The sequence below is a fragment of the Gymnoscopelus braueri genome (genome assembly GCF_963280865.1).
Source record: "Gymnoscopelus braueri genome assembly, chromosome: 24".
NCBI lineage: Eukaryota > Metazoa > Chordata > Actinopteri > Myctophiformes > Myctophidae > Gymnoscopelus > Gymnoscopelus braueri.
In genome coordinates, this window is record NC_137626.1 from 33,229,636 (window position 1) to 33,256,571 (window position 26,936).

The 26,936-nt window shown below is 42.2% G+C and overlaps 1 protein-coding gene across 1 annotated transcript in view; it reads left to right on the plus strand.

Moving 5' to 3' along the window:
* The window catches only part of LOC308080404 (cytoplasmic protein NCK2-like), a 74,454-nt gene that overhangs the window by 34,793 nt on the left and 12,725 nt on the right, over positions 1–26,936 (plus strand). The window contains exon 2 of the mRNA XM_080422247.1: positions 17,210–17,479. Coding sequence (XP_080278373.1) covers positions 17,239–17,479 — 241 coding nt within the window. The 5' untranslated portion in view covers positions 17,210–17,238. The remainder of the gene's footprint in view (positions 1–17,209; positions 17,480–26,936) is intronic.

Consider the following 26,936-nt stretch of genomic DNA (forward strand, 5'->3'; position numbering starts at 1 on the left):
ACTCCTACAGGCTGGGGGCGGCACCCGTCAGCGGGGAGTGTTGGGCGGGAAGAGTAGGACGAAGGCTCTACGTCCTCCTGGTGGGGGCTCCTCACTGGCAGGTGGGTCAGTGACAACACAGAAATGTCTGTGTGGGGAGGAATCAATTGGCATAAATACTAAATTCGGGAGGAAAAGGGGTAAACAAATTATTGGCTATTCTAAATAGAACATTTGAAAAACGAATCCATTAAAAAAATCCACAAAAAATGCCCAAAAATTGCCCATAAGTGAGACTGATACATCGGTTGGGCTCTAGTTAAAATGATTGAGATGCTATATTAACTGATTGTGAGACTCCACTGTGAGAACCACTGCCCTACTCCACTACTACTACTACTACTATTTGACAGCTTTAGTCGTGGTGTGACGCCGCGTTGTGAGTTTGTAAATCAGCTATTTTTGCCCCCTCCCTCCCCACAGGGAAAGTGTTTGACAGATAAGCCTGCCGGTGGTCTCGAGTTTCCACACGGGCTGTCAACGTTTTCCAGAGCGTTTGTTTTGACAGCCTCCACGATGGCTGGGAGACCCCCCCCCCCACACGGGGTCTCACAGCAGGGGTCATAGGTCAGGGCACCCACTTCCCGTGTGTACAAGCCACTTCCTGCGTCACAGATCCCTCTGGGAGGGGGTGTGGGGGGATTCTTGGAAGACAGAAGACCCCCAAAGGGATGAGGATGCACCAGTGGATGGATGCACCCCCGCCCCCCCCCCCCCCCCAGATACCCTCCACATGGTCCTCTGGTTTTCACCCTGTCTTCTCAGGGTCAAGAAATTCCCAGTGACGAGGTCACACTGGTCATGTGGGACTCTATAGCAGTGGCATAAAGTAACTAAGTACATTTACTCAAGTATCTGTACTTCAGTACAGTGTTGAGGTACTTTTACTTTCCCAGAGTATTTCCAATTGTCTATATTACTTATACTTATACTCCACTACATCTCATAGGCAAATATTTAACTTTTTACTCCACTACAATTATTTGAAAACTTTAGTTACTAGTTACTTTGCAGATATAAATTATTACATTATAAAACATACATTAACCACTTTAGCCCTATTTTATACTTAGGCTATCTGAAACTAGCCGATCTACAAGCTCACAACGCGTCGCATCGTGACACGTTTAGTACTTTTACTTTTGATACTTTAAGTACATTTTGATACCAACACCTTTGTACTTTTACTCAAGTAAATTTGGAGTTCTGGACTTTTACTTGTAACAGAGTACTTCTACATTGCAGTATATATACAGAGGAAGTATCAGCTTAGAGCCTCGCTCTGGCTGTTGTTATAGCAAAGATGGTTGATTTGGAAAGATAGGCCATCCCAGTTGGTGCCACTAGAGGCAAAATCAGATCGGGTCCAATGTTTAGTTCAGTGACCATGGGGCTAAAGAATGGTTCAGAAGCTGTGTCACGTTCACTCCAATCTGTTTCCTCTTAAAAAGGTGGCCACCTACTATAATGATAATAATAACAATAATGATAATATTGTTATTATATAAGTGTTCAATATTTTCTTTCAAATCTTGAAAAATGTGTTTTCATTGTGGAATAGTAACTTACTGTACAGTACGTTAGTTCCACTGATCGAAGCTGAAACACAATTGATTGATTGATTGATCATTAAAATAAACAAAATGCACATGTCGTGGCCCACCCATCTGATGACTATCTCTATTGTTTACCTACCCTGCGGTGTCTTTGACTCACGGAGAATTTTCGTTTGTAATTCCTTGGCGGTGAATGAATAATCCAAAAATAATCAGAGACTTGATTTAGTAACGGCAAAACTACAGTATATCAAAAATCCCTCCATACAGATCATAAAAACGCAAGAACAGATCATAAAAACACGAGAACAGATCATAAAAACACAGCAGATGAGTAAAAAAATTTTAAATGAAAAGATAAAATGATTTGGAGAGCCAAAAAATATTGCCTAAAGCATAAAAAGAGAGAGAACTGGAAACGTGTGCTCCTCTGAGCACAGGTCTCCTCCGCCAGGCCGGGTTGCCTACCCAGGGCCAGCAAACTTTGGAAGGCAGTCATAGCCAAGTGGAATGAGATCTGACAAATCTGACTCATACATCTTGATCACATGACCCCAGAAATTATGTGTACCGATTTGTGTGAGTTTTGGACAAAATCTGTAGGAGTAGTAGCAAAACGTGTTTTGAATAAATCACACTATGGCAGAAAATGTAATCTGGCACAAACGGGACCTATTCACCTGTTTCCTAGGCTGTGTGTTTTCCTCTTCCTGTCGATTTCATTGGATATCATTGGTCATCTGACCAGTTTCATTGGATTTCATTGGATCAAATCGACAGGAAGTGGAAAACACACAGCCTAGGAAACAGGTGAATAAGTCATGATCCAAGGAATCAATTTTTTTTAATAAGATGTTGATTTTACGACCTACGGTTCCAGAGTTATAGGCCAAAATGTGAATCGGCCTGTTATAGTGCCACCGTGAGGCAGATTAGAAACATTTTGGGTGGCATTTCTTCCTTGGCTTAGTGGAAACGTGTGTGGAAAGTTCCACAGCAATCGGACACTGCGTTCATTATATGAGGCATTTTGTTCAAAACCAATCTTAGCCAATCAATTTGCGTGATGACAAAATCTGTTGGAGTGATATCAAAACCTGTGTTTTCGGCCACGCCTTCGGCCTGGTGGAGACAAAGAAAGTCATAGCGTGAGCAAGAGTCACATTGGTCAGTTGTCTGGATCGGGCAGATCCGGTCATCCGGACAACTTGCTGCTATTACTATTTTTTATCTGAACAGCCCAATTAAATTGTTTTGCTTATTTATATACTTTGAACTGTTTTTTATTTGTATTTTTATTGTGCACTGATAATCTCACTGTGGGTGTGTGAAAAACAATTTAGTTTTTATGTGAACCATAAAAAATTGCAAATAAACCGCAAAATAAAGCCATTGCAATTTAGATGTGTGTTTGTTTGTTTGTGTGTGTGTCTGTCTGCAACTCAGCCAGGTCTTTCAATTGGAATGTTATCGGCAGGCAGTTGTCTGTGTCATATTGTCTGCCTGAGGGCCCTCATCTCTTTAGTGTGTCAGTTTAATCTGCTCCTCCCCGCTGATTGAAATAACTTCACAGCTTTGACACACCTGAGCGCACCTTGGCTCAGCTGTGCCAACCAGAGCATGTCTGATTCTTCTCTCTCTCTCTCTCTTTCTCCTCTCTCTCTTTTTTTAAAACCCCTTTCTCATTTGAACGCTGGAAAATGTCAGGGGAATCAGGTCGGGACATTCTCCGGTGTTGTCCTTTCACACTTGTAGTATGTGACAGGAGAATGTCTGTTTCAGATGCGTTCACACGTGAAGGTAAATAGCTCGTTTGATAAGGTGAGGGGTTGCATCTGGGTAGTAGACGGTACACGTTAGGTACTCCCACTTAAATATAACAGTGTGAGGGAGATCGTGATGCGAGGATAAAATGCAATCTTTTTGATTTACTTCCTTCCACAGAACATGACAGATACATTGAATTGCTTCACATGCGGTCTCCCATTGATGCACCCAAACTAAACACAGACGAAAAATCTCTCCAACCATAGTAGACCTAGTGTAGACAACGAGCTACAACCTACTTTTCATCAAAACGAGCCTCCGAGCTGAAAATTAACATTGGTCATACATTGTGAAGACATTCACAGGTGTTACCAATGATACTAATGAAGGCACTGTTCCATTCTCGTGGAACAGAGTCAGGGTGCTGATATTATGCATGTTGACTCACTGGAAACACTGCTACACCAGTGGGACAAAAATTTGGGTCCAGGGACCCTCATGGTTCCTTAAGCGGTTTCTAAATGGGCCCTTACGGGTGTGTAACTCTTGAGAGTGTACAAATGTAACCAAATGGACCTGTACGGTTCCATTTGGTACCATTTGTACACTCTCCGAGTTATGGGGGTCGTGGAAATTGAAAAATCTGACAACCGCTGTGCTACACGAAATGGAAGAGAGCCTTCATTAGTATCATTGGTAACACCTGTTAAGGAAGTGAAAATATGGCTGCTCTGCATAGAGCCTATTAGACGAGCACCGCGCGGGAAAGCGTCGGGTGTAGCTCGTTGTCTACAATAGACCCTTTTCATGGCAGCAATATTGACATTAAATAGCAGGGTAATGTTACAGCCTTACAGGCTGTGTTCCATTTAGTGTTGCAGATTCCTTACAGTGAGAAACATGCACATTAGCAGCATCCTGTCTGCTTGACCTGAATGGAACACAATCTTTATTAGTATCATTGGTAACACCTGTGTTTACCTTACAAGCTCATAGCGCGGCACCGAGTGAGCTTGTAGATCTGCTATTTTTGAAAAAAAATTGAAAATGTGTGCAAATCTTTTGAATGTATATATTTTTTAAAGCGATTTTTTTTTACTCAAATCTTTGCTTCATGGGGGTCCCTGGAACACAATATTTTGAGATGGGTGTCTGCGGACAAATACATATCATTTTGGGGGTCCTTGACATTTGTCTTGGTGTAGATTTGAGTTTGATATTGATATACAAATTAAAATAAAAATAAAAATAGCAGATCTACAACCTCATAGCGCGGCAATGAGCTTGTACATCTGCTATTTTGGAATAGCTAAATAAATCCAAAAATGACACAGATGCCTTCCCGGTCTTAATGGCTTAAGTCAAGGGTCCTGCCAGCATAAAATCAGTTGCATGTCCGATCCGGAATGTTGCGTTCATACATACAGCTCCGTTTGAAAAATACAGTGCATATGTGTGAAAGTGACTTTTCTCTGTCTCTCACTTTCTCTCCCTTTCTCTTCCTCTCACTCGGTGACGAGGTGTCCCGCGAGCAACCTGAACTGCAGGTCTACATTGTAATGTGTGAACGAGCCTGGAATGACGCCACCACAGCAATGCTGCTGGTTTTTAATCAGTGTCACCTCCACTCAGTCTCATCGTGTGTGTGTGTGTGTGTGTGTGTGTGTGTGTGTGTGTGTGTGTGTGTGTGTGTGTGTGTGTGTGTGTGTGTGTGTGTGTGTGTGTGTGTGTGTGTGTGTGTGTGTGTGTGTGTGTGTGTGTGCGCGCGCGCTCTAGTCTTTGTATGTCAGTATTTCCACTTGTGAAACAAGCAAGTTAAAACACCACTCGGCTAGTTCTGTAGTTTACAATGATATCAGGGTTCCGTAGCATTTTAACACATCGGGTGCCAGAGGTTTATTAAAATATTATACGTTCAGTGCCTGCATTTCTTCCATCCACTTAGGACGTTGATACGTTTCGTGCTGTAGAAGCCCCGACGCGGAAGTGCATGTAAACAAAGCGTGTGTGCGAGACGGCGGAGCACTAACACCTGGAACAATAATATTTCCAACGCGATCCTCCGTTGCAGAGTGATCGCCGATCGAAAACGGCTCGCTTCCACCACGTTAAAAAGAAATGGAGATATTAAGCTTTTAGTCAAGGAGATAACATTGGAAAGGCAGACCGGAAGGATTTTTGACATGGATCCACATCCGGCCTCTCCTTCTCAGAAACTCCTTGGATGATCCCAAAGTTTCGTTAGAGCGCCCCACGTGGGCCCTACGTATAAAAATAAAATTGGGTCAAAAACGGTCTGGACCGTTTTCGGCACTCCTCGTTTGGATTCTCAAAAACGGTCCGAGTTTTTTTAAGAATGTAAGTCCTATCATTTCTATCCTATCATCTTTTGTTGTAAACTAAGAACTAAAAAATATATAGTATTTATTATTGATGGCATTTTTGACTCTTAAGACAAGTTAGTGGTCTTCATTTTGTATGTAATTTGTTTACAACCTGAAAAACTGTTATTTATTTTTTTTGGTAAATTAACCCTAACCCTAACCCTACTTGATCACACTACAGCGTCACACAAAAGCAGCAGATCCGCAAGCGACGCGTTTTGAGCTTGTAGATCTGCTACTTTTGCCACTTTCGAATTTGAATCCTGAAAAGTAACAGTTTTGGACATGATTTGAGATTTCCACTCGACAGGGACGAAATGAGCCTACGTGGAGTAGTTCAGCTCGACCTGTCTTCTTGTTGTATTATTATTATTATTACTACATGAGATGATGTAGCAGTTTCCAGTCGCTGGGGAATTCTGAATAAAGGAACAGAGACGCTCAAGGCAAAAACAAGCCATTAATAATAATAATATGGTGATGGTAAGACTGTGGCAGATTGTGCTGCTGTCTAAGGATTATTGCTTTGTATTCTGTCTGTCTGGTCCACTGTACCCAAATACTGTAATCTCTACTATCAATAGTAATACACACTTATTATTAGAAAAAATAATGTTCTATAATTATTAATTATATATAGCGAAAATAGCCGATCCACAAGCTTAGACCGCGTTGCATCATAATGTGTTTAACAAAGTTTAACAATTGTTTAGAAAACTTTAGTACGTTTAACTTTAAGAGGTAACACTTGCTTAGCATCCCGTGTCTATAATGCTTTATAAACATACCGTACGTATAAGGCATTATAATCTGCTGATAACACTGTATAATTATAGTTATAAGAAATCATAAATACTCATAATGCGTAATGACAATTACAATCATGACGCATTATAAATAATTTTATATTGTAAGTAGGCCTATAAAAGCATTGTAATCTGCTTATGACACTTGAAAATTGACAGCAGTATTTCAATGTTTTGTATACACTTGGTATAAAACCTTTGCAACAAATAGCAGCAATTCATTCAAATATACTTTACCCATTAAGGCCTGAGGTTCCGATTCTACTAAATGTCTTCTAAATCCTAACAGTTTTTTGAGTTGAGTTGTTATATGAGTGGTTCTCTTTTTCATGTCAAGGACCCCCAAAATGATATGTATTTGGCTGCGGACCCCCCCCCCCCATCTTAAAATTTCCAGGGACCCACAGAAGCAACGATTTCAGTTACAAAGTATACATTTTCAAGATTTTTTCAAAAATAGCAGATCTACAAGCTCATAGTGCGGCACTCGATGCCGCACTATGAGCTTGTATATCTGCTATTTTTGAATAGCCAAAGTATAAAATAATGGTTTAAGTGGTTACACAGATGCGTTCCCGGTTAAAGGTATTGCTCCATTCTCTCTCTCTCTCTCTCTGTGTAGGTATTGGCAACTCCAAACTCATTCTGCTGTAAGCTCTCTTGTCGGGTGCAGGAAGTCCCCCCTTTCATTATCCCATCGGTCTACAGTGTCTTGAGAACTATTTGCACGGCTTTAGAGACCAATAAGGCCGGCTTACATTTGAGAATTCTGTAAATATAAGACCGGCTTACATTGTACTGTAAATACGAGAGGAGGAGGAGGGCGGAAAAACAATCTGAGCCCAACCTAGGAGCAGATCAATGGAGGCTCGGTAACCTGCCTTGGCAGAGTTTTGCATTTCGTCTCTGTCGGGTGGAAACCTCATTATGTCCAAAACTGTTACTTTTCAGGATTCAAATACAAAAACGACAAAAGTATCTTTGATGCTTTTTTTTGTGTGATGCCTTAGTATGATCAAGTAGGGCATTCATTTAAAACAAGTTAAAATATGGAGATGGTAGGTTTCTGCCCCGGTACTGACGATTTCAAACCTGATCCTTTGTGGATCCGGTGGGCTGGATTCAGGCTGTAACATGCTGCTGTTTGTCTTTAGTGCACTCCTTCCTCAGAGGGATTGAGGGGGAATTAACTGGTTCTTACATCGGACAAACGCTGAGACACGCACTCACCATAGACTGTAAAAAATATGGACAGCGCTACGCCCATAGACTCTACAGACCTATTGTTCAGCGAAATCCGCCATCTTTCTATATCCGGTCTGAGAAATGGACTCGGAAATTAATGCTATTGGTTGGGACCAGAGCGGGGGTGGGGAATTAATGCTATTGGTTGTGTAGCTTGCCAATCAAAATCATCACAAGGTAGCCACACATCTCCTACAGCATAGCCTACTTTATCATCAATTTTAAAATAAATGAAACCGAAATTTACCAAAAAATCATGGTGATTGAAAGAAGACTTTAAACTAGCGACTGGAAGCATATAGTATTTATGACAATCTTTATTAAGGTAATAAAATAAGGTGTAAAGTTCAGCAAAAACCCATCCGCTTGAATGGAGCCTAATTGTTTCTGACACCAGCGGGGGTAAAACAGCGAGACTACAGGCCTTCATATGAACTGTCTCTTACTATAGCCTCAATTTGCAACCCGGATGCTAGCTCCTTGGCACATACACACACACGCATACACTTTTGTTTTTCATCTGCTTTTTCTTTTTTGGGGCTTTTCTGCCTTTATTCAGATATACAGTACACTTGTGACAGGAAACTGGGAGAGAAAGACAGGGAGTGACACGCAGCAAGGCCGTCAGGCTCGGGAATCCTACGCGCTGTTAAACAGGCTCTCTCTCTCTCTTTGGCTCGCTTTCTCTCTCCCACAAATGCTCATGCTGTTAAGTTACACCTATTTCCTGTTAATAATAACCGGTGTAAAACGTGGTGCATTGGGAGATAAAGGTGAGACACTTTATTGTGAAGGGACGTCCGCCGGAAGGAGAGAGTTATTGTTGCTGTGAAGATGTTGGCACTACAGTTGAAATGGCAGTCAGAACGCTGGTATTAGTTGAGTTTTGAACAGTCAAAACATGTTTCATTACGAACTAAAATACGCCACAGACACTTTCAAACGAGAGGGCGATACACAAGCAAGATGGAGTAAAGGTGCCAAGTTGTCCTACCACAAATTAATAACAATGCACACACATTTGATTTGAAACATCCATCATGGATGCATAGACTCTTCACAACAGCTATTCACACTGCAACTGCGAGGTCACGTTGCATGCAGGTGAAACACGACGGTAATCATAAAGATAGACACATGTACGTAAAACGTTACCAGTTGAATTGAAAAACTCTATGAGGAGTCTGCTTAATCAATTTACCAAAGCTGTCCCTGTGTCCCAACCACAGACACGCGGACGGAGCCACCACTACAGTATAACCTGGGAGTAGCAGCCTACAGCATTTTGATTTATCGCCTGAACAGGTCAGCTGAGTCACGTTATGAAGGGTTAAGGTCCTTACACACCGGGGCGATTTTTTACATGCGAATATTAAGTTTTTTTAAAAAACCTTATAAAGTCAATGCAAGCTTCCACACCAGTTTCGTGGAGCGAAAAAAGCGTCTTTTAATTATTCGGAACGAGTCCGAATTTTGCGTATATTCGCATATTCGCCGGTGTGTAACCGCCTTTAGTCTTGCGTGGTCATTTTACTGCAATACCCTTTGATTGTTCGTTATTCTGAAGAAAAAGTGTTCTAATAAACTGATGATGCATTAGATGGCTTGCCAGCCTGCCTGTTGTCCACTTAACACGGCAGCCCAGAGTTAAAGGGATATTTCACTTTCAAATAAAATAAACATTAAAAATAAATATTTTTAAAAAATGAAAAAAGTTATGGCAAAATCACGGCCCCCTCACACATTAGTAGGACACTCTAATGCGTGAGGGGGCCGTGATTTTTCCATTACTTTTTTCATTTTTAAAATGTTTATTTTATTTGAAAGTGAAATATCCCTTTAAGTGGTCAGATAGGTGGGTCAGATACACCATTAACACCTGCGTTTATCTGACGGGGCCTTTGGACATGACCTTTGGAGTGAACCGCCTCCTGGCTACAAACGCTGACATACCCCGCATCATCATCTTCAGCCACACTAGTGAGAACACATGGGACTCTTATGGCTGTACAAAGCACTTTGGTCTGATCGGGTGTAACCACATGGCCTGTAGGGTCCGCTAGTGAGGCTTTAAGATAAGACATTTAGGTCGTATTTATGCTTCCTACGTTTCACACTCCTAGTTGCACCACACCACAGTATCGATCAGCCCTTAGTTTATCTCCCTCTCCCCCTCCTTTGTTTCTTTCTCTTCCACTCAACTATCTCTCTCTTTCCATCCCTCCATCCCAGTCTTTTATTTGTTCCTTTAATTGTACCTGACCTCGGTCGTTCCGTCTTCTTTTGTCTCTTCTCCCTCCCCATCATTCACCTCCCTCACCTCATCCTCTCTCGCTCTCCCTCCCTCCCTCTGTCTCGCCCTCTTTCTTTTTCAGAGTGCTGGCCCTGAAACTTTATTCTCTCCTTCCGCTCTGCACCTTCCTTTATTTATCGCAACTCATGTTTTTTCCCTTCCTTTCACCTCCACACCCATCTGTCCCTCTTTTCTCTCTCTCTCTCTCTCTCTCTCTCTCTCTCTCTCTCTCTCTCTCTCTCTAGACCTTATGTTCTGAGTGGAGGAGGAGAACTCGTCTTGTGTTGTTGATGATGATGTGGTTGTTGTTTTGCCTTTCTTCTATTCTCTTTTAAGCGCCTGAGGCGATGCCTCTCATATTCTCTCCTCCCTCCATCTTTCAATCTCTCCATCCCTTCTTCACTTCTCTCTCTCTCTCTCTCTCTCTCTCTGTATTCAGCTGAACTCTTCTATTTTTTAATGAGCAGTTTTATTACCATTAGTTTAATGACAATGATGCCTCAGCATTCCTTTATCTATCTCTACTTCCGCTCCATTACGTCCCCCTCTCCCCCTCTCTCCCCCTCCCCCTCCCCCTTCTCCCCTAACCTTAACCCACCCTATCGATGATGGAAAGTAACTAAGTACATTTTGTTGCTGTCGGGCAGAAACCTCTTATCTCCATATTGTATCTTTTTGTTTTTGGTTCGTAAATGAATGCTCTACTTGATCATCTACAGCGTCACACAAAAACAATAAAAAATAGCAGATCTGCAAGCTAGATTTGAGCTTGTTGATCTGCTACTTTTGCTACTTAATTTATTTGAATCCTGAAAAAGTAACAGGTTATAGGCGGGTGCAGTTATGAAAAAAAAGCACCTTACCCAAAACAAATTGCAACAAAACGTTTTTCAACAGTTTTTTGTAGTATTAGGTGTCCTTAATAACATACTAAAAGTTTACCAAAGTTTGATCACTGGAAAGGTGTTATTTTCAAGATGGCGTCCAAAATGGCCAAAAAATCTTTAAAATAACCTCACTCCTTCATTATTTATCCTAGACAAGTACTTTTTGTGTCTAACCCTATGTTTTGGGGGCATAGAAATCCACAGGACTTGTCCAAATTGCAGAGATACATTTAGATATTTGTGAAATCCAATATTTGGTTTTTGACTCTATTAAAACCCTCTGAAATGTTCACCCGTTTCAACTAGTTATATTTGTTTTACTGGAACAAGGCTTCAAGATATCCTCAAAACACAACAAAACAATAGTTTCAGTCAACAATTTTCAGTCATTCAGAAGGTGGCAGAGAAAGAGAATATTGTCTGTTGATATAGTATTGCTTGCAATATTGAAACATTTTGGTTAGCTCTGCGGATCAAATGTGAATCAAACTGTCATCAAATTTTGAAAACTTTTTTAACACATTAGGAAGGCAATCAGTGTGAGTGTGTAAAGAGGGGTGGCTACGGAGGTTAGTGCAGAGCTGTCAGAACCCATTTCTCTACTGGGTGCCTAGGCAGAGGGGAGTATGAGGGTGGGGTTGTGTGAAGAGGTAAAATGGGGTCTGGTGTAGAGTTTAGTGGGCCTAGGGTTCCCCTCAGGTGGGTACAGGGGAGTATGGGGAGTGGGGGTCACTGGATTGCTCCCTGGGCACTTGGAGCACAGAAGAGCAAAGTTATAGGAGCCGAGGAGACCCTGAGCTTCTCCTCTCCCCCATGTCCGAGGTGCAAAACCTTTAACAGTTGGCTCAGGCATGTCCCATTAAAGCTATAGTGGGCACTTGGGAGCTCAGGACGAGTGCTCATAGGCAGCTAGAATGGGACTTGTCAGCCCCTGATGCACGTTGTGCATCGCGATAGCCAAATTCCAATTTTCAAGTGTCCATCCTCAAGTCCTCCACTCCCGCCTAAGCCCTGCCTCCGAGCGAGGAGGCGAGGAGGCAAGGAGCGTCATTTTGAAGTGACAGCAATTATGACGTGTCACACAGTTGGATTGCTGGACTATTCCAGAGCTCGGAGGGTTGTCATGTGGAGGAGGAGAAATTATGCGCCACGCATTTCAACCAAGACAGTTCCCCAAACGATACATGAAAGATACACTTGTATCTTGCCAGATTTCACTCCAAGTGGCTTAGGGAGCCTGCGCTCACCTCACGCTGGAGGACAGAGTGAGGAGGAGGCAGAAATGAAGCTTATGCGTTGAGAGGAGTATCCCTATGTCGCCTGGCTCACTGGATAGTCCCACTGGTCCCAAGTGGACCTCCATGCTGCCTCCTATGCCCGAGATGGGCACTCGTGAGTGGGCATAGTTAGTGAGGAGGGACCCCATAGTTGTGGTTGTAAGACCTCCACGTGGTGCATGACTGTGTGTCAGGCAGTCAGGGGTGTCCCTATGTCTGACTGGCTCACAGGAGAGTCGGTGTCTGGTTGGTGGCTGACTATTAATATTCCCAGGGGCCCCCAGTGACTTATCATTATGGCTCAGAGCGTCCTCTCCCCTCAAATCAACTTTTAAAGTTAAAATTATCCAGAAAAAAAGATTTTTAAAAAAAGATCAAAGTTCAAGGTTATTGCCAGCAGTACCAATCACAAAATAAAAGACATGTGAAATTTATTTTGCACTAAAACCCCACACAACTACTACAATCTCAGGAATAAGATGTCTGTGACAAGCAAATATGAACCCTATCCGGCCACACTCCTCTACCACCCCTACCCAAGACAGTAGACACTACATGTTGTGATAGCTCTGTGCTGACTTACAATGTTTACAAATGTCACAGTACCACCCAGTAATAATGAATTTATTCCTTTTTGGTATGAAAAGAAATCTCCTGAAAGCTTCAACAGAATGTGAATTACCAATTCACCAATCCTGGGCATTATGTAGAAAAGGGAGAAATGTCAAATTACATTGTTATATATATATATGTGTGCTTATAAACATGCTTATAACCAATTCCTTTATAATTGAACTTGTAATCACTTGACTATAATTTATATATGCTAATTAGATTTCAAGATTACCAAAACATGGGGTTAGGCACCAACATTACTTGTCTAGGATGAATAATGAAGGAGTAATGGTCTTTTTAAGGAACTGGCGGCGGCCATCTTGAAAATCTTACCTTTCTAGTGGTCCGATTTTGGTAAACTTTTGATATGTTATTAAGTACACCTAATACTACAATAATCCATTGAAAAACCTTTTGTTGCAATTTGTTTTGGGTCAAACCATAACTGCACCCGCCTATTAAGACATAATGAGGTTTCCACCCGTCAGAGACAATTTACTCAAATACCGTACTTAAGTAAAATGTTGAGGTTCTTTTGCTTTACTTGAGCAAGTAAATATTTCGATACTTTATACTAGGGATGTCCAATATTGACTTTTTGGCCGATATTCCGATATTGTCCAACTCCTAATTTCTAATTTCTATAACAAATATCAACGGATACCGACATATGTGGACTTTTTCACCAAAAGTCAACTAATTGTCAGATAACAATATCACATATCTAATAAATAAAATAGCTATACATCAATATAATAATCTAATAAATCTAATATAATACAGTGATGTTGTTAGGTTGTCAATGAAGTGAGTCCCGGCACTCACTGGTGGTCATTTGAATGAGTCCCACTAATCTTAGATTAGATGTTGGCCTATTTGACAGTGCGGAAGCATAATTGCTGTGATACCTATAACATTAACGAGCGTCAACAAGCGTCAGCTGGACACTAGCCTCGATCTCCAGGCTTTTATTGTTTAGTTTTGCTAAAAAAATAGTATACTAGTTTCTTGAGGCACTACTACAAGATACTGTCTCTCTGCATTATATATGTGTTTACCTTGCTTGTTGTTAATTCGCTCTGGATCAGAGCATCTGCTAAATGCCTAAATTGTTAAATTGTTCACTACAGTCAAATATTGTACTGGACCACTACAGTTATTTGACAGCTTTATACTTTGCCGATTTAGATTATTACAAAATATACTTAAACCAATTAAGCCCTATTTTATACTTCAGATCCTATATTAAAATAGGCTAATGTGAGGGGCTGGCAGGCGAACCTATGACTAACCCAGTCACTATGACTCAGACATGACCATATGGAGGCCGGTCGGCGGCCCGTCACTATGACTTAGACATAACCCTGTCACATGCCCATTATACAGTATATGGGCATATACTGATGACATCAAGGATCTCCATATTTCAAGGACCTCCAAAATTGATATGTATTTGGCTGTGGACCCCCTTCTGGAAATGTTTTGTGCCAGGGACCCCCAGAAGAAATCATAAAAAAAAATTCAAACACTTTCAAGATCTCGCTTTTTTTTTCAAATGAGCTTGTACATCTACTCTTTTTGAGAAACACTGTTCTAAATCTTTTTTTCCTGAAAAACATATGCTATAAATATATACAGTATATAGCTAAAATCTGACACAGACGCTATCCCGGATTTTATGGTTCAAAATGAAAAACGGTTGAGAACCACTGAACAAAAAGTTTTCAAAATAAAAATAAATAGCACATCTCCATTCTCCATCTTTCTGTCTCAGTCTCTGTCCCCCCCCCCACCACCCGCCCTCTGCTCCCCCTCCCCATGCCTCCCCCCTCTCCTCTCATCCCCCTGTCCTGCAGTAGTGTTTATAGGTGCATTTAACACAGGCACACAGCTCCCTGCCCTGCCAGGCCTTGCATAATTCATAGCAGTTAAGATGAATAAGAAATGCCCCGTTGTAGACGGCAAAATAAAATGGGGTGTGTGTGTGTGTCCGTGAGAGAGAAAGAGAGAGATAAAGGGGGGGGGGGAGAGAAAGGTGATGACATGGCGTGTGAAGACAGTGGGTGTGTTTCCTGCTGGGTCTTAAGAGCGAGAAAAGGTTTCCTACGTTTGTCATCCATGATGTTTTGGTTTGACTTGACTGACATGGAATATGGGAGACCTACACACACACACACACACACACACACACACACACACGTAAACTTAGACATATTGACATAGAGATATGCAGACATGCACAGACTTGCAGACGGCTGAATATACCTTCCCGCACGCACGCACGCATACACACACACACACACACACACTCTCACACACACACACACACACACACACACACACACACACACACACACACACACACACACACACACACACAGTAAGTGGTGGCCGTGACCGTGAGGGACTGTGTGCCTGAGGAAATAGAGACAGATACCCCACAACAGCTGTCTGACATGCAATTGTAAGACATTGCCGCACACACAGCTTGATGCATACACGCTGTGAGACAGCAGCCAGTCTCTCAGTCCCTTTCTGTCGAACCACTGTTGTGTTGATTGGCTCATTGTGTGTGTGTGTGTGTGTGTGTGTGTGTAGAGGGGCTTGCGTGCCAGCCTCTGTAATGTCTCAGCCTTGACCCCATTGCTGTCTGCCTTTACAGTGACTGTGTTGATGTGCATGATATGTGCATCTCTCTCCTCTGGACCATGATGACTGGCTGGCTGCCAGTCACCATGTCATGACATTTAGAGCAAAAAAAAAAAAAAGTACCTTCCAATGCGGTCATGTTGTAACATGAATCTATCTTCCTCTCACTCATAGTGAGGAAGACTCCTCATAGTCCCGCAATAGTTCTGTGCACTGAACTGTTCTCTGTGTGTGTGTGTGTGTGCGCGTGTGTGTGTGCGCGTGTGTACGTGTGTGTCGGCTGTCACACAGAGAGGAAAGTGAAGGAGAGAGAGTAAGCTTGTAGATCTGCTATTTTTGGTGAAGACATTTGGTGTAGATTGAAAAGGAGCGCACCACGAACATTGCCACTCGGGTCTGTTAAACTGAAGTGATATTGATAAATTCCAAATATTATAATAGGACTTCACTTGCGTTAGGACGCCACGGCACCCACTTTGCGAAACCTTAGAGTTGACGTTCGTTTTGACCTCTGACCTCTCCATGTGTCCTCCCCAAGACAAAAATAGCAAGACCTGTTTACTTCCCGTATCTGCGTGAAGTAGGTAGACGCCTTTTTAGGAGACCGGAGGCAGGTTAGATTCCATTATTTCCAGTGGAAGAGTGAACGTGAACACAGCTTGTTCTTTAGCCCCATGGTCACTGAACTAAATATTGGACCCGATCGTGACAAGCCACACAATCTCCCCAAGATTTTCAAACTAAAATGGCTTTGTTCAGAGAGACAAATCAGGAGAAAATCGACATTATTAGCAACCTTTCTCTGTCCCAGCAACACACTCTCGCTGGATCTAGCACACACACACAGTAAACATAGGACGTTCACGAGATTTGCCATCAGACGCCGGCGGCCATTTAGAAGACCATTTGTAGGATGTGTGTGCCATTTCCCCTCTAGTGGCTCCAATCGGGATGGTGTATCTTCATAAATTAACCATCTTTGCTTCTGAAAGTAATACTTTGAGTTTTAAGAAAAAGTTAAAATTGTAATTGTTAACACAATAATTGATGGAAAAAAAGATTGATATGAGCCATACATACCATTAAGGTTGAGTTAAGAGATTTATCAATTATGTTGAAGATTAAATTGTAATATAGATATATCGAATGTATTAGACAGGTTATGAGTTGGTGTCTTTGTGTTGTATTGTAATTTGTGGTAGAGTTCTCAACGGGCCTGAAAGTTAAGGCCCAGCCCTAACTGGGCCCTACTACCTGAACAATTGCCATACTTTTAGGCCCGAAAACTAGATAAACCCGAAAAGGCTAGGAAGGTCGGACAGCGAGAAACTTGATACCTGAGTAAAGTTCACTTTGAGCTCCATCCAACACATCCACTGCCATTTCTGTCAGCCGTACCGTTAGGCCGCAAGGGGCAGTTGAAAATGTTTAGGGGTAATATATTTTTTGTTTGTTTTCTTCACGGCCCGGGCCGACCAATTAGCATAGATTTTGGGTCCGGCCTGAAAACGTCGGGTAGGGTCAGGTTCGGGCAGAATTTGAGAACTCTAATTTGTGGTGAGTCTGTTGTATGAATGTCATGTGTTTTAAAATATGTTGTTTATGATGCTGGTTGAGACCCCAGGAAGAGTAGCTGCTTGTACCAGCACAGTAAGCTAATAGATATATCAAAAACATTTGCTCCTCCTCAGCGGTGGCTCCAGGTGACTCCCATGCCAAGATGACGACGGAGGAGGCCAGCATCATCGTCATCGCCAAGTGGGACTACCAGGCCCAGCAGGACCAGGAGCTGGACATCCGCAAGAACGAGCGCCTGTGGCTCCTGGACGACTCGAAGACGTGGTGGAGGGTCCGCAACGCCGCCAACCACACGGGCTACGTGCCCTCCAACTACGTGGAGCGCAAGAACAGCCTGAAGAAGGGCGGCTCCTCGCTGGTCAAGAACCTCAAGGACACGCTGGGTGAGTGCGTTGGGTCATGTTTTAAAGTGTTAACAGGCGAATCATTTTAGGGCAGTTGGTGGTTCTCAAAGTGGGGTTTCCTGGGGACCCCCACAGGGTTCCTTGTGTGGGGGGGGGACCCCCAAGCAAAATGGTTAATCTTTGTAAGCACTTTATCCATGCTTTATACGTTTACTTTATACAAGCTTGCAGCACAACACAAAGTGACGCTCTGCGAGCTACCCACCTACCTACCTACCTACCTACCTACCTACCTATGATGCTTCTGGGGGCCCCCATTAGAGTGTGTGTGTGTGTGTGTGTGTGTGTGTGTGTGTGTGTGTGTGTGTGCGCACACTCGCTCATGTGGCCTATTATAGTTGTTTCATTTGGGCTTATTTTCATAGACCTGACCACTTGTTTCTCTCGCAAATTTCTCTTGCAACACTGATCCTCTCTGTAAGGACATGTCTGATACACGCGTGTGCTATAGTCAAGCTCAGGAAGCTCGTCACGCTATGTTATGACAGCGTGTCATGTTGTCACTCGCCGTAGAGAGTGACAAGCTTACATAGAGCTATTAAAACCCAGTCCATGGGAGCGTGTTCTCTCCTCCCCGCGTCATCAGTGCCCATACCCTAGGTGAGGTTGGCGAAAGGGCCTTTCTGTGTGGTGTTTGCATGTTCTCCCCGTGTCTCCTAGGGTAGGTACCCTCACAAAAACATGCAGTAATCCTGGTGACTACTGCCTCCCCCTGGTCAGCCGGGGCGCCTGATGGAGGGGAAAGGAACTGGTTGGAATAACGTGTTCCTTCCACGCGCTACGTCCAACCAGGGAAACTCTCCCCTGTCAGGTGACAAGAAGGTCAGTTGGCTCTCATGCATTGAAGGAGGCACGAGCTCGGCCCTGGCCTCCCTAGGTTGGCAGAGGGAAGGTAGTGCCCAGGATCACATAGACAATTGGCACTGGGTGTAAAAAATAGGGTTACAAAATCGTGGGATAAAAATTAAGTAACTAAAACCCAGTCCAGACCTGCCTGCTATACGACAGACAGATCCACCACTTAGATTTTTTTTAAAATAGGGCTTAACTCATTCACTGCCAGACTTAATTCTGGCCGCGTTTGCCCACTGCCAGCGATTTTTCGATTTTCTTACCTTTTTTGAAGTAGTCACAGAATATTTATCTCCAGTATGATCGATCCCCTGATGATTGCTAATCACTGAGGGTTATACTGTGTGGTTTCACAAATGTCAACGAGGTCATCGCGACCTTGTTGACATTAATTGTCTGCATTTGAAAATAGCATGTCTGGGCCAAAAATATATGTAAAAAAAAAAAGTACACATGAGCCGAGAGCACTCAGAGAGTTAAATATAGTATATAATATAATTAAATATTTAAAGAGGCTTATAGTCTCGTCAGAGCAGTGGGACAGACATAGTGGCTGGATGGCAGACTGGAGGTGGCATTCAGCCATGGCTAGAATAGACAGAGGCACAGATAAGACACAGAATGACACCACATGTTTGACCCAGAGGGGACGATAGGAGACAGAGCATGTTTGACCCAGAGGAGGTGATAGGAGACAGAACATGTTCGACCCAGAGGGGGTGATAGGAGACAGAACATGTTCGACCCAGAGGGGGTGATAGGAGACAGAACATGTTCGACCCTGAGGGGGCGATAGGAGACAGAACATGTTCGACCCAGAGGGGGCGATAGGAGACAGAACATGTTTGACCCAGGCCAATTGTGTTCGTATAGACGCTCCACAAAGCCGGATGCACTACGGCGGAATCGAACCCCCAGACTCTGTGGTGGTGGGCAGCTACTTTACCAAGCGCCCCTAGAACTGTGGTATTGATTTGAAGCCCCAGTTTGCAGTTCCCAGGTGTGCAAGTGCAAAACTGGATGCTGCTGATATAGAATAAAAGATACAAGCACCGCAAAACCTTTACCCTGGATTGATGAATGCTTAAAATAACATACTGTACAGCAGTACTAACAAGTACGCACACTCACATTTTTTTTTTTCGCTATTCCGAGTTACGTGGCGACAGTAACGCCGAGCACTACTGATGCATTATGGTGCGACATAATAACGGCATCAAAGCTTGACGTTACATCGCTTTACAACAAACAAACACATGCTGTGGGTCTTACAAGCCTCGGCTACTGCAATTTTCTCTCACACAAATGCAAAGCATTTGAAAGTTAAGTGTTCAGCACCACAGACTTGAATTTATAGATTACATTTGTTGGTGTGTGACACAGGCGCGCAACTAACCCAACCCCTAAAACATCCTTTAAATGTGTAATCCTAAGCCTAACCCCTACCTTAATATTTTCCTAATTGTAAACCTAACTCTAAAAATATGTTTTAACCATAAAACCAACCATTTCTTGTGAGGACAAGGAAAATTGTCCGTTTGTCAAAGTCTACGTTTGGTCATACTAGTGTTTGGTCTTCAAAAGTATACTAATACTGTACACACACACACACACACACACACACACACACACACACACACACACACACACACACACACACACAAAGCCACGCCTCTGAGCTTCACGGATGATAATTGTTACCTTTCAACAACACCTGGGTCAACCAATAATTAGCAAATCGTCGGGCAAAACGACGATTGTGTGCTAATTGAAAAGCATTTTGACCAGCCAATCGGTTCCAGCCGAGTGGACTGCTCTCCAATTAACCCTGTGTGGAGCTCTGCAGCTGTGCTGTTAGGGACGTTATATTGTTTGCGTTTATCTCCCGTTCTGCCAACAGAGGCAGAGTATTTTCCCCTTCATTGAACACCATCATTAGGCAGTCCTATTTTAACCCGTTGAAACCGGGAAAGCAGCATGAGTTTTTCAGAAAACTCTTAGGATTTAGAGCTGTGGTTCTCACAAATAGCAGATATACAAGCTCACAGCGCGTCACTTCGTGCCGCGATGCGAGCTTGCACGTTATGCTATTTTTTTTTACCATTTTTGAAAAATCTTGAAAGTGTAATAATTGAATATTTTTGTATTTTTTAACACAAATCTTCTTTTCTGGGGGTCCCTAGCACAACACATTTTCAGATGGGGGTGGTCCACGGCCAAATACGTGTCATTTTGGGAGTCCTTGATAGGATTAATAAGGCATTTTTAGAATCGGCCTCAGGTCTTAATGGCTTATTAATTACCGCCCCATGGGCTTTTTAGTCATCTGTATTTCATAGAGGAGATTATGATGAGCATTAATAATGCCTAAATAAGAAAAAGAAGTTGCGCATCAACAATGGGTTTCCTCAGTGGAGTGCTAGACCCAAAATCCAGTATACATAATTTATAAAAAGTAGGAATTGAAAAAATCCCAAAAAGGTAGCACATCCAAAATGTCTAATCAATGGAGGACAAAGTACTCACATTTCCTCTTTTTTTTTTATTGGCACACACCAATAAATGAACGTTTATTTATTGGTGTGTGCCAATAAAAATGTATGCGAGTACTTGTCCTCCATTGATTTGAAATTTTGGATGTGCTACCTGTTTTGTGCCTAACTTATTACTCATAGTTAGTGCAACCTGAATTGAATCATTATACCAAGAAAGTTTTGTGTCTTTTAGTTATTTTATTAATGACCGCTCCTCAAACACCGGTCTCAATCATAACAACAGGTTACATCATATTGTGTGTCCCTATACATTTCAGTTACCTGTTCCTGATCATGTGACCTGGCTAACCAATACATGACACTACCTTTTTGGGGATTTTTTCAATTCCTACTTTTTACATTAATAATGCCTGTTTGAGTGTTGCGTTGCTGGCAATAAGTAGCCATGTGGGCCATAGGTCAGGAGCATAGACTGTAAAAAAATATGGACGAAGGGAGCTGTGACATCACCCATTGGTTTCTACAGACCAGTTTTGAAGCCACTGTTTCAGCAAATTGAAAGTCCACCATCTTGAATTTCCAGTCCCGAATGGGACCTGTCAAACAAATGCTATTGGGTGGAAGGGGAGCTCAGTAGAACCCAATCACAAGCCCTGAAAACATACCCTATAATAGTCCTATAACTGTATATCTGTATATATTATTTTATTGTCTGACAAATTCCAACAACATTTTGCTGCTTGTGCCTGTAAGTCAGTAACAAATAAAACTTCTTGAATCTTGAATACCCTGCTTTATCATCAATTTGAAAATAAATGGAACCATAATTGTATTTAAAAAAATGCATATCATGCTGTGGGAAGAAGACTTGAAACTAGCTATTGAAAACATGAAGTCTTTAACCGGGTAATAAAACCAAGTGTAAAGTTGCGTCAAGTCACCATGGGCGCCACTGTACTGACAATTCTTTTACAGCCAAGGAGGGGAAACAGCGCCACCCTCTCTAGGCCATTCATGAGAACTGCAGTGTTTTCATGACTTCTGCACTGGTCTCATTTACAGCAGCGAATGCTTGGTCTCCTTTTTCTGTAGCGTGAGGCAGCTTGATGTACAGGTACACCCCCTGGACATGACGCTGGTATGTCACAGGGCCAAGCAGAGAGGCATTGGGTACATTTTATTTTATCTTTAGTACTGGCACTTCTGTCATGGGTGGCCTTCAAAGCCTATAACACCATCCTTTAACCACTGACCTACCCGGGGAGTTGAACCGCTAACCCCCGCCGTGTTGGTGCCTTGCGCCGGTCATTGATCTCAGCGTGAGCGCATCTTGTTTGCCAGTGTCACCTCCCGTCTGCTGAGGCGAAGCTTTTCCTTCACGCCTGATGGCACTCTAGGACGGTGATGACTGTGAGCATATGGCAAGCAGCTGAGAGAGAGAGACTGAGAGAGAGAGAGAGAGAGAGAGAGAGATGCAAAGAGAGAGGAGGAGGAGGAGGAGAGAGACGAGGCAGGAGTGATTTCCGTCCACACGAGTTGGTCCTTCCAAGTCCTGTTTTGTCAGGTGTCTGAGAAAGACGGATATAACAGCGAAGATGCTTTTGATAAGAGCATAGCATCACAATGATCTTAACCCCTTTATCCATTCATATGTTGGCTATTCAAACATAGCTGATTTACAAGCTCACAGCTTGCGAGCTTGTAAATCTTGTAAATCTTTATAATAATATTTTTTTAATTATTAGATTTTTTTTTATTAATTTAGATTTTTTTTTAAACAAATGTTCTCTTCTGGGCGTCCCTAGCACAAAACCTTTTCATATGGGGGTCCGCGATCAAATACATATCATTTTAGGGGTCCTTGACATGAAAAAGTTTGAGAAGCACTTATCTATCTCTTTCTCTCTCTGTCTCTCTCTCTCTCTCTCTCTCTGTCTCTCTCTTTCTCTCCCCATCTCTCCCGCTCCACCTCTCCATTTCTCTCCTCTTCTCGTGTCTCCCCTGACCTTCACCTCCTGCTCTCGTCTGCATCTCTCTGTCCATCCATCCCTCCATTTGGCCGCTCCCACTTCCCATTCTGATCCTATCATCTCTCTGTTGACCTCTGTCTGTCTGTTTCTGTCAATTCAATTCAAATATGTTTTTTCTCTCTCTCTATCTCTATCTATCTATCTCTCTATCTCTATCTCTATCTCTATCTCTCTAATGTCTTTCCATCTTTACCTGATTTTCTTGTGTGTCTAAGCCGTACATACTTTGTTGTATTTAAAAGAATAGCGAGAAAGAATAGAGCTCGTAGATTGGCTACTTTTGCTGGATGTTTGTTCATGACATACCCAAACATGGGATGCCCCACCACCAACAATAAGACATATCAGTGGAGAGACGTTTTCTCTGTATTCTCTATGGACTCAACATTAGACAGACAGCATTATAGAAAAGAAAAAAACATATTTGATATGTTTTCGGTTGTAAAACCTTATCATGAATTAAAATATACCATAGGTCAACTACGGTATATTTTGATTCATGATTAGGTAAGAAATTTACAAACAAAAATTACACTTCAAAACCACCAAAGGAAATGTGAGACAGCGATTTTGAGACAGTATTTCTGAGATTTTGAGTTTGGGACGGATTTTGAGAGATTTTTCCAGCCTTTGGTTTTGAGATTGCATTTTTTAAACTGATTTTGAGAGATTTTTGAGATTGTGCTTTTGAGACTGCGATATTGAGACATATTTTGAGAGATTTTGAGATTGTGATGTGACTGTAATAACAGGCTCTGTGCATAGCAGCCCTATTGGAACGACATGGGGCCTCTAACTTACTTCCTTCACAGGTCTTACCAATTATACTAGTTAAGGCTCTGTTCCATGTAGGTCCTAAAAGGTTAAAGCTCTATATTCTGGTAGTACTCATTGCTATAGTGTTTGTTCAGTAACAGGGAGTCTCCCTGTCTCTCCAGCTCTTTAATAAACATAAAAAACATTTTCAGGTAAGTGACCATGTCAGCCAATCAGGAGAGAGTACCTATTTATCAGCTTCATTTGTATAGTGTTCCAGTTTTGTCTACTCATTTATTTGTGTCTACGCTTCCAATTGCACTTGTTTAATCTGTATCCTGACTGAGTTCTCTCTCCTGATTGGATACAATTGGTATCCCGACCTGAAAATGCATCTTCTGTGTAAATAATAATTGGCTTTCTACCAAAATATCGCACAACAGAACACATTTACACTCTAAACACCCTAATTGACAACCAATTAAACAAAAACTAAAGCAAATTATACTCCTGCTTTGTCGACTTCAAAAAAGCATTCGATTCAATTTGGCATGAGGGTCTGATGTACAAACTGTTGGAAAGTGGCATTGGGGGTAAAACCTATGACATCATAAAATCAATGTACACTAACAACAAATGCGCAGTTAAAATAGGCGAAAAGCACACAGACTTTTCCCCCAAAGCCGAGGAGTTAGACAGTGATGCAGCCTGAGTCCAACACTCTTCAACATCAACGAATTAGCAAAAACGTTAGAACAGTCCACAGCTCCAGGCATCCCCTTGGCAAACACAGAATTGCTTACTTTTTGCAGATGACCTGCTGCTGCTGTCTCCAACCAAGGAAGGACTACAGCAGCAACTTGATCTCCTACACAAATTCTCCCAGACATGGGCCCTGACAGTGAACCTAACTAAGACTAAAATTATGATATTTCAAAAAAGATCCAGCCGCCAAAACCATCAATTTTTCCTAAATACAATCCCACTAGAACAAACAAAAAACTATACCTACCTTGGCCTAAACATCAGCAGCACAGGGAACTACAACCAAGCTGTAAAGGACCTGAGAGACAAGGCAAGAAGGGCATTATATGCTATCAAAAGAAACATCAAAATAGACATCCCAATTAAAACCTGGCTTAAAATACTGGACTCTGTGATAGAACCAATTTCCCTCTATGGTTGTGAGATCTGGGGACCATTAGCAAACCATGACCTTGAAAAATGGGATAAACACCAAACCGAGACCCTACACACAGAATTCTGCAAATCCATTCTCCGTACCCAGCGAAAAACACCAAATAATGCATGCAGGGCAGAATTAGGACGATACCCACTCATAATCAAAATAAAAAAGAGAGCACTTAAGTTCTACAACCACCTAAAAGAAAGCGACCTAGATGCACTCCATAACAAGGCACTCAGACACAGCGAAACTCTAGAGAGATGCCCCCTCAGCCAGCTGGCCCTGGAACTCCGGGCACAAACACAAACAGAGCCACGAGATAGAAAACCCATTGGACTAAACCAAATTATAAAACAGCAAAAGGAAAACTACCTGACACATTGGAAAGAAGCAACACAAAAGCAGAGTAAACTAGAATGCTATCTGGCCCTAAACAGAGAATACGCAGTGGCAGAATACCTGAGCACCGTGACCGACCCAAAACAAAGAAAAATCTTAACTAGGTACAGACTCAGTGAGCACAGTCTTGCGATCGAGAAAGGTCGTCACAGGCAGACCTGTATCCCGAGAGAAGACAGACTATGCACCCACTGCACACAAAATGAAGTGGAAACCGAGCTACACTTCCTAACCGTCTGTCCATTGTACTAAGACATCAGAGACACATACTTCCCACAGATTACAACCACACACGGAGATTTTGAAAACATGACCAATGACAAAAAACTCCCATATCTGCTGGGCGAAGTACAACAATGTGCAAATACAGCAGCAAGATTCGTGAGTTGCTGTGATAGGAGAAGGATATCAAACGGAACACAACCACCCTAAAGACTAATCATTGTGTATATTCCTGCACTATACCTGCACCCAGTGATCTTGGTACATAGAAATTGATCTATTGAAGATTCTGACTTTCAAATGTACATATTTTTTGTTTTGATTGTATTGCTGTATTGTTGTATTGTGCTTTCTGCTTTGGCAATGTAAACGTATGTTTTCTCATGCCAATAAAGCCCATTGAATTGTAATAAAGAGCTGGAGAGACATGGAGACTCCTGATACTGAACAAACACTCTATAGCACTGAGTACTATCAGAACATAGAGCTATTTAACAGCTTATTTCAACCAAAGAAAATCCCTTACCCTACCTTTAAGATGACAACAGTGGTGTACACAGAGACGCGCATTTAATCCTAGGACACTCTTTCATATTAGTGGCATCATCAGACTGAGATATACTGCAGGTATATCTCTTACTGATGCTGTGCAGCGATTAGATTGTCTTGATAAAAGCGGCACTCTAAAATAATCAATATTATACAGTATGCCTCATGAATATGGACTACAGCGGAACTAGGGAACCAGAAGATGATTAATTTCTTTAATAGACGCCTCAACGGCTGTGTGTGTGTGTGTGTGTGTGTGTGTGTGTGTGTGTGAGATATACATATCTTCTATATCTGCAAAGTAACTTAACTAAAGTTTTCAAATCATTGTAGTGGAGTAAAAATACAATATTTTCCTCTGAGATGTAGTGGAGTAAAAGTATAGACAATTGGAAATACTCCAGTAAAGTAAAAGTACCTCAAAATGGTACTTAGTACTGTACTTAAGTAATTGTACTTAGTTACTTTCCACCACTGCTTGTTATACATAATGACAATAATACCTTTTATTTGTGTGTAACTCTGAGAATAATGGAGGTCTGTGACCGTAATGCAGACCAAAGTGGGGTTCGTTCGTTGAACTATATAGGCTATATCGTCTGTCAGGTGGAAATCTCATATTTCCAAAACTGTTACTTTTCAGGATTCAAATTTAGAAAAGCTTGCAGATCTACTACTTGCGATATTGCCATATTGGATGAATGTAACGTGTATTGGATAATGGTAGTAATACAGACCATTTTCCAAAAGTGCATCACCTACAGTACCAAGGGTCTCTCTCTCTCTCTCTCTCTCTCTCTCTCTCTCTCTCTCTCTCTCTCTCTCTCTCTCTCTCTCTCTCTTCCCCCCCCCCCCCCCCCCGCCCTCTCTCTCCAGTCTCTTAGCAACTGTGTGAATGCAGAGATCCACTTGGGCAGAGATGAGGCCCGTGTCTCTTCTTCAGCTGC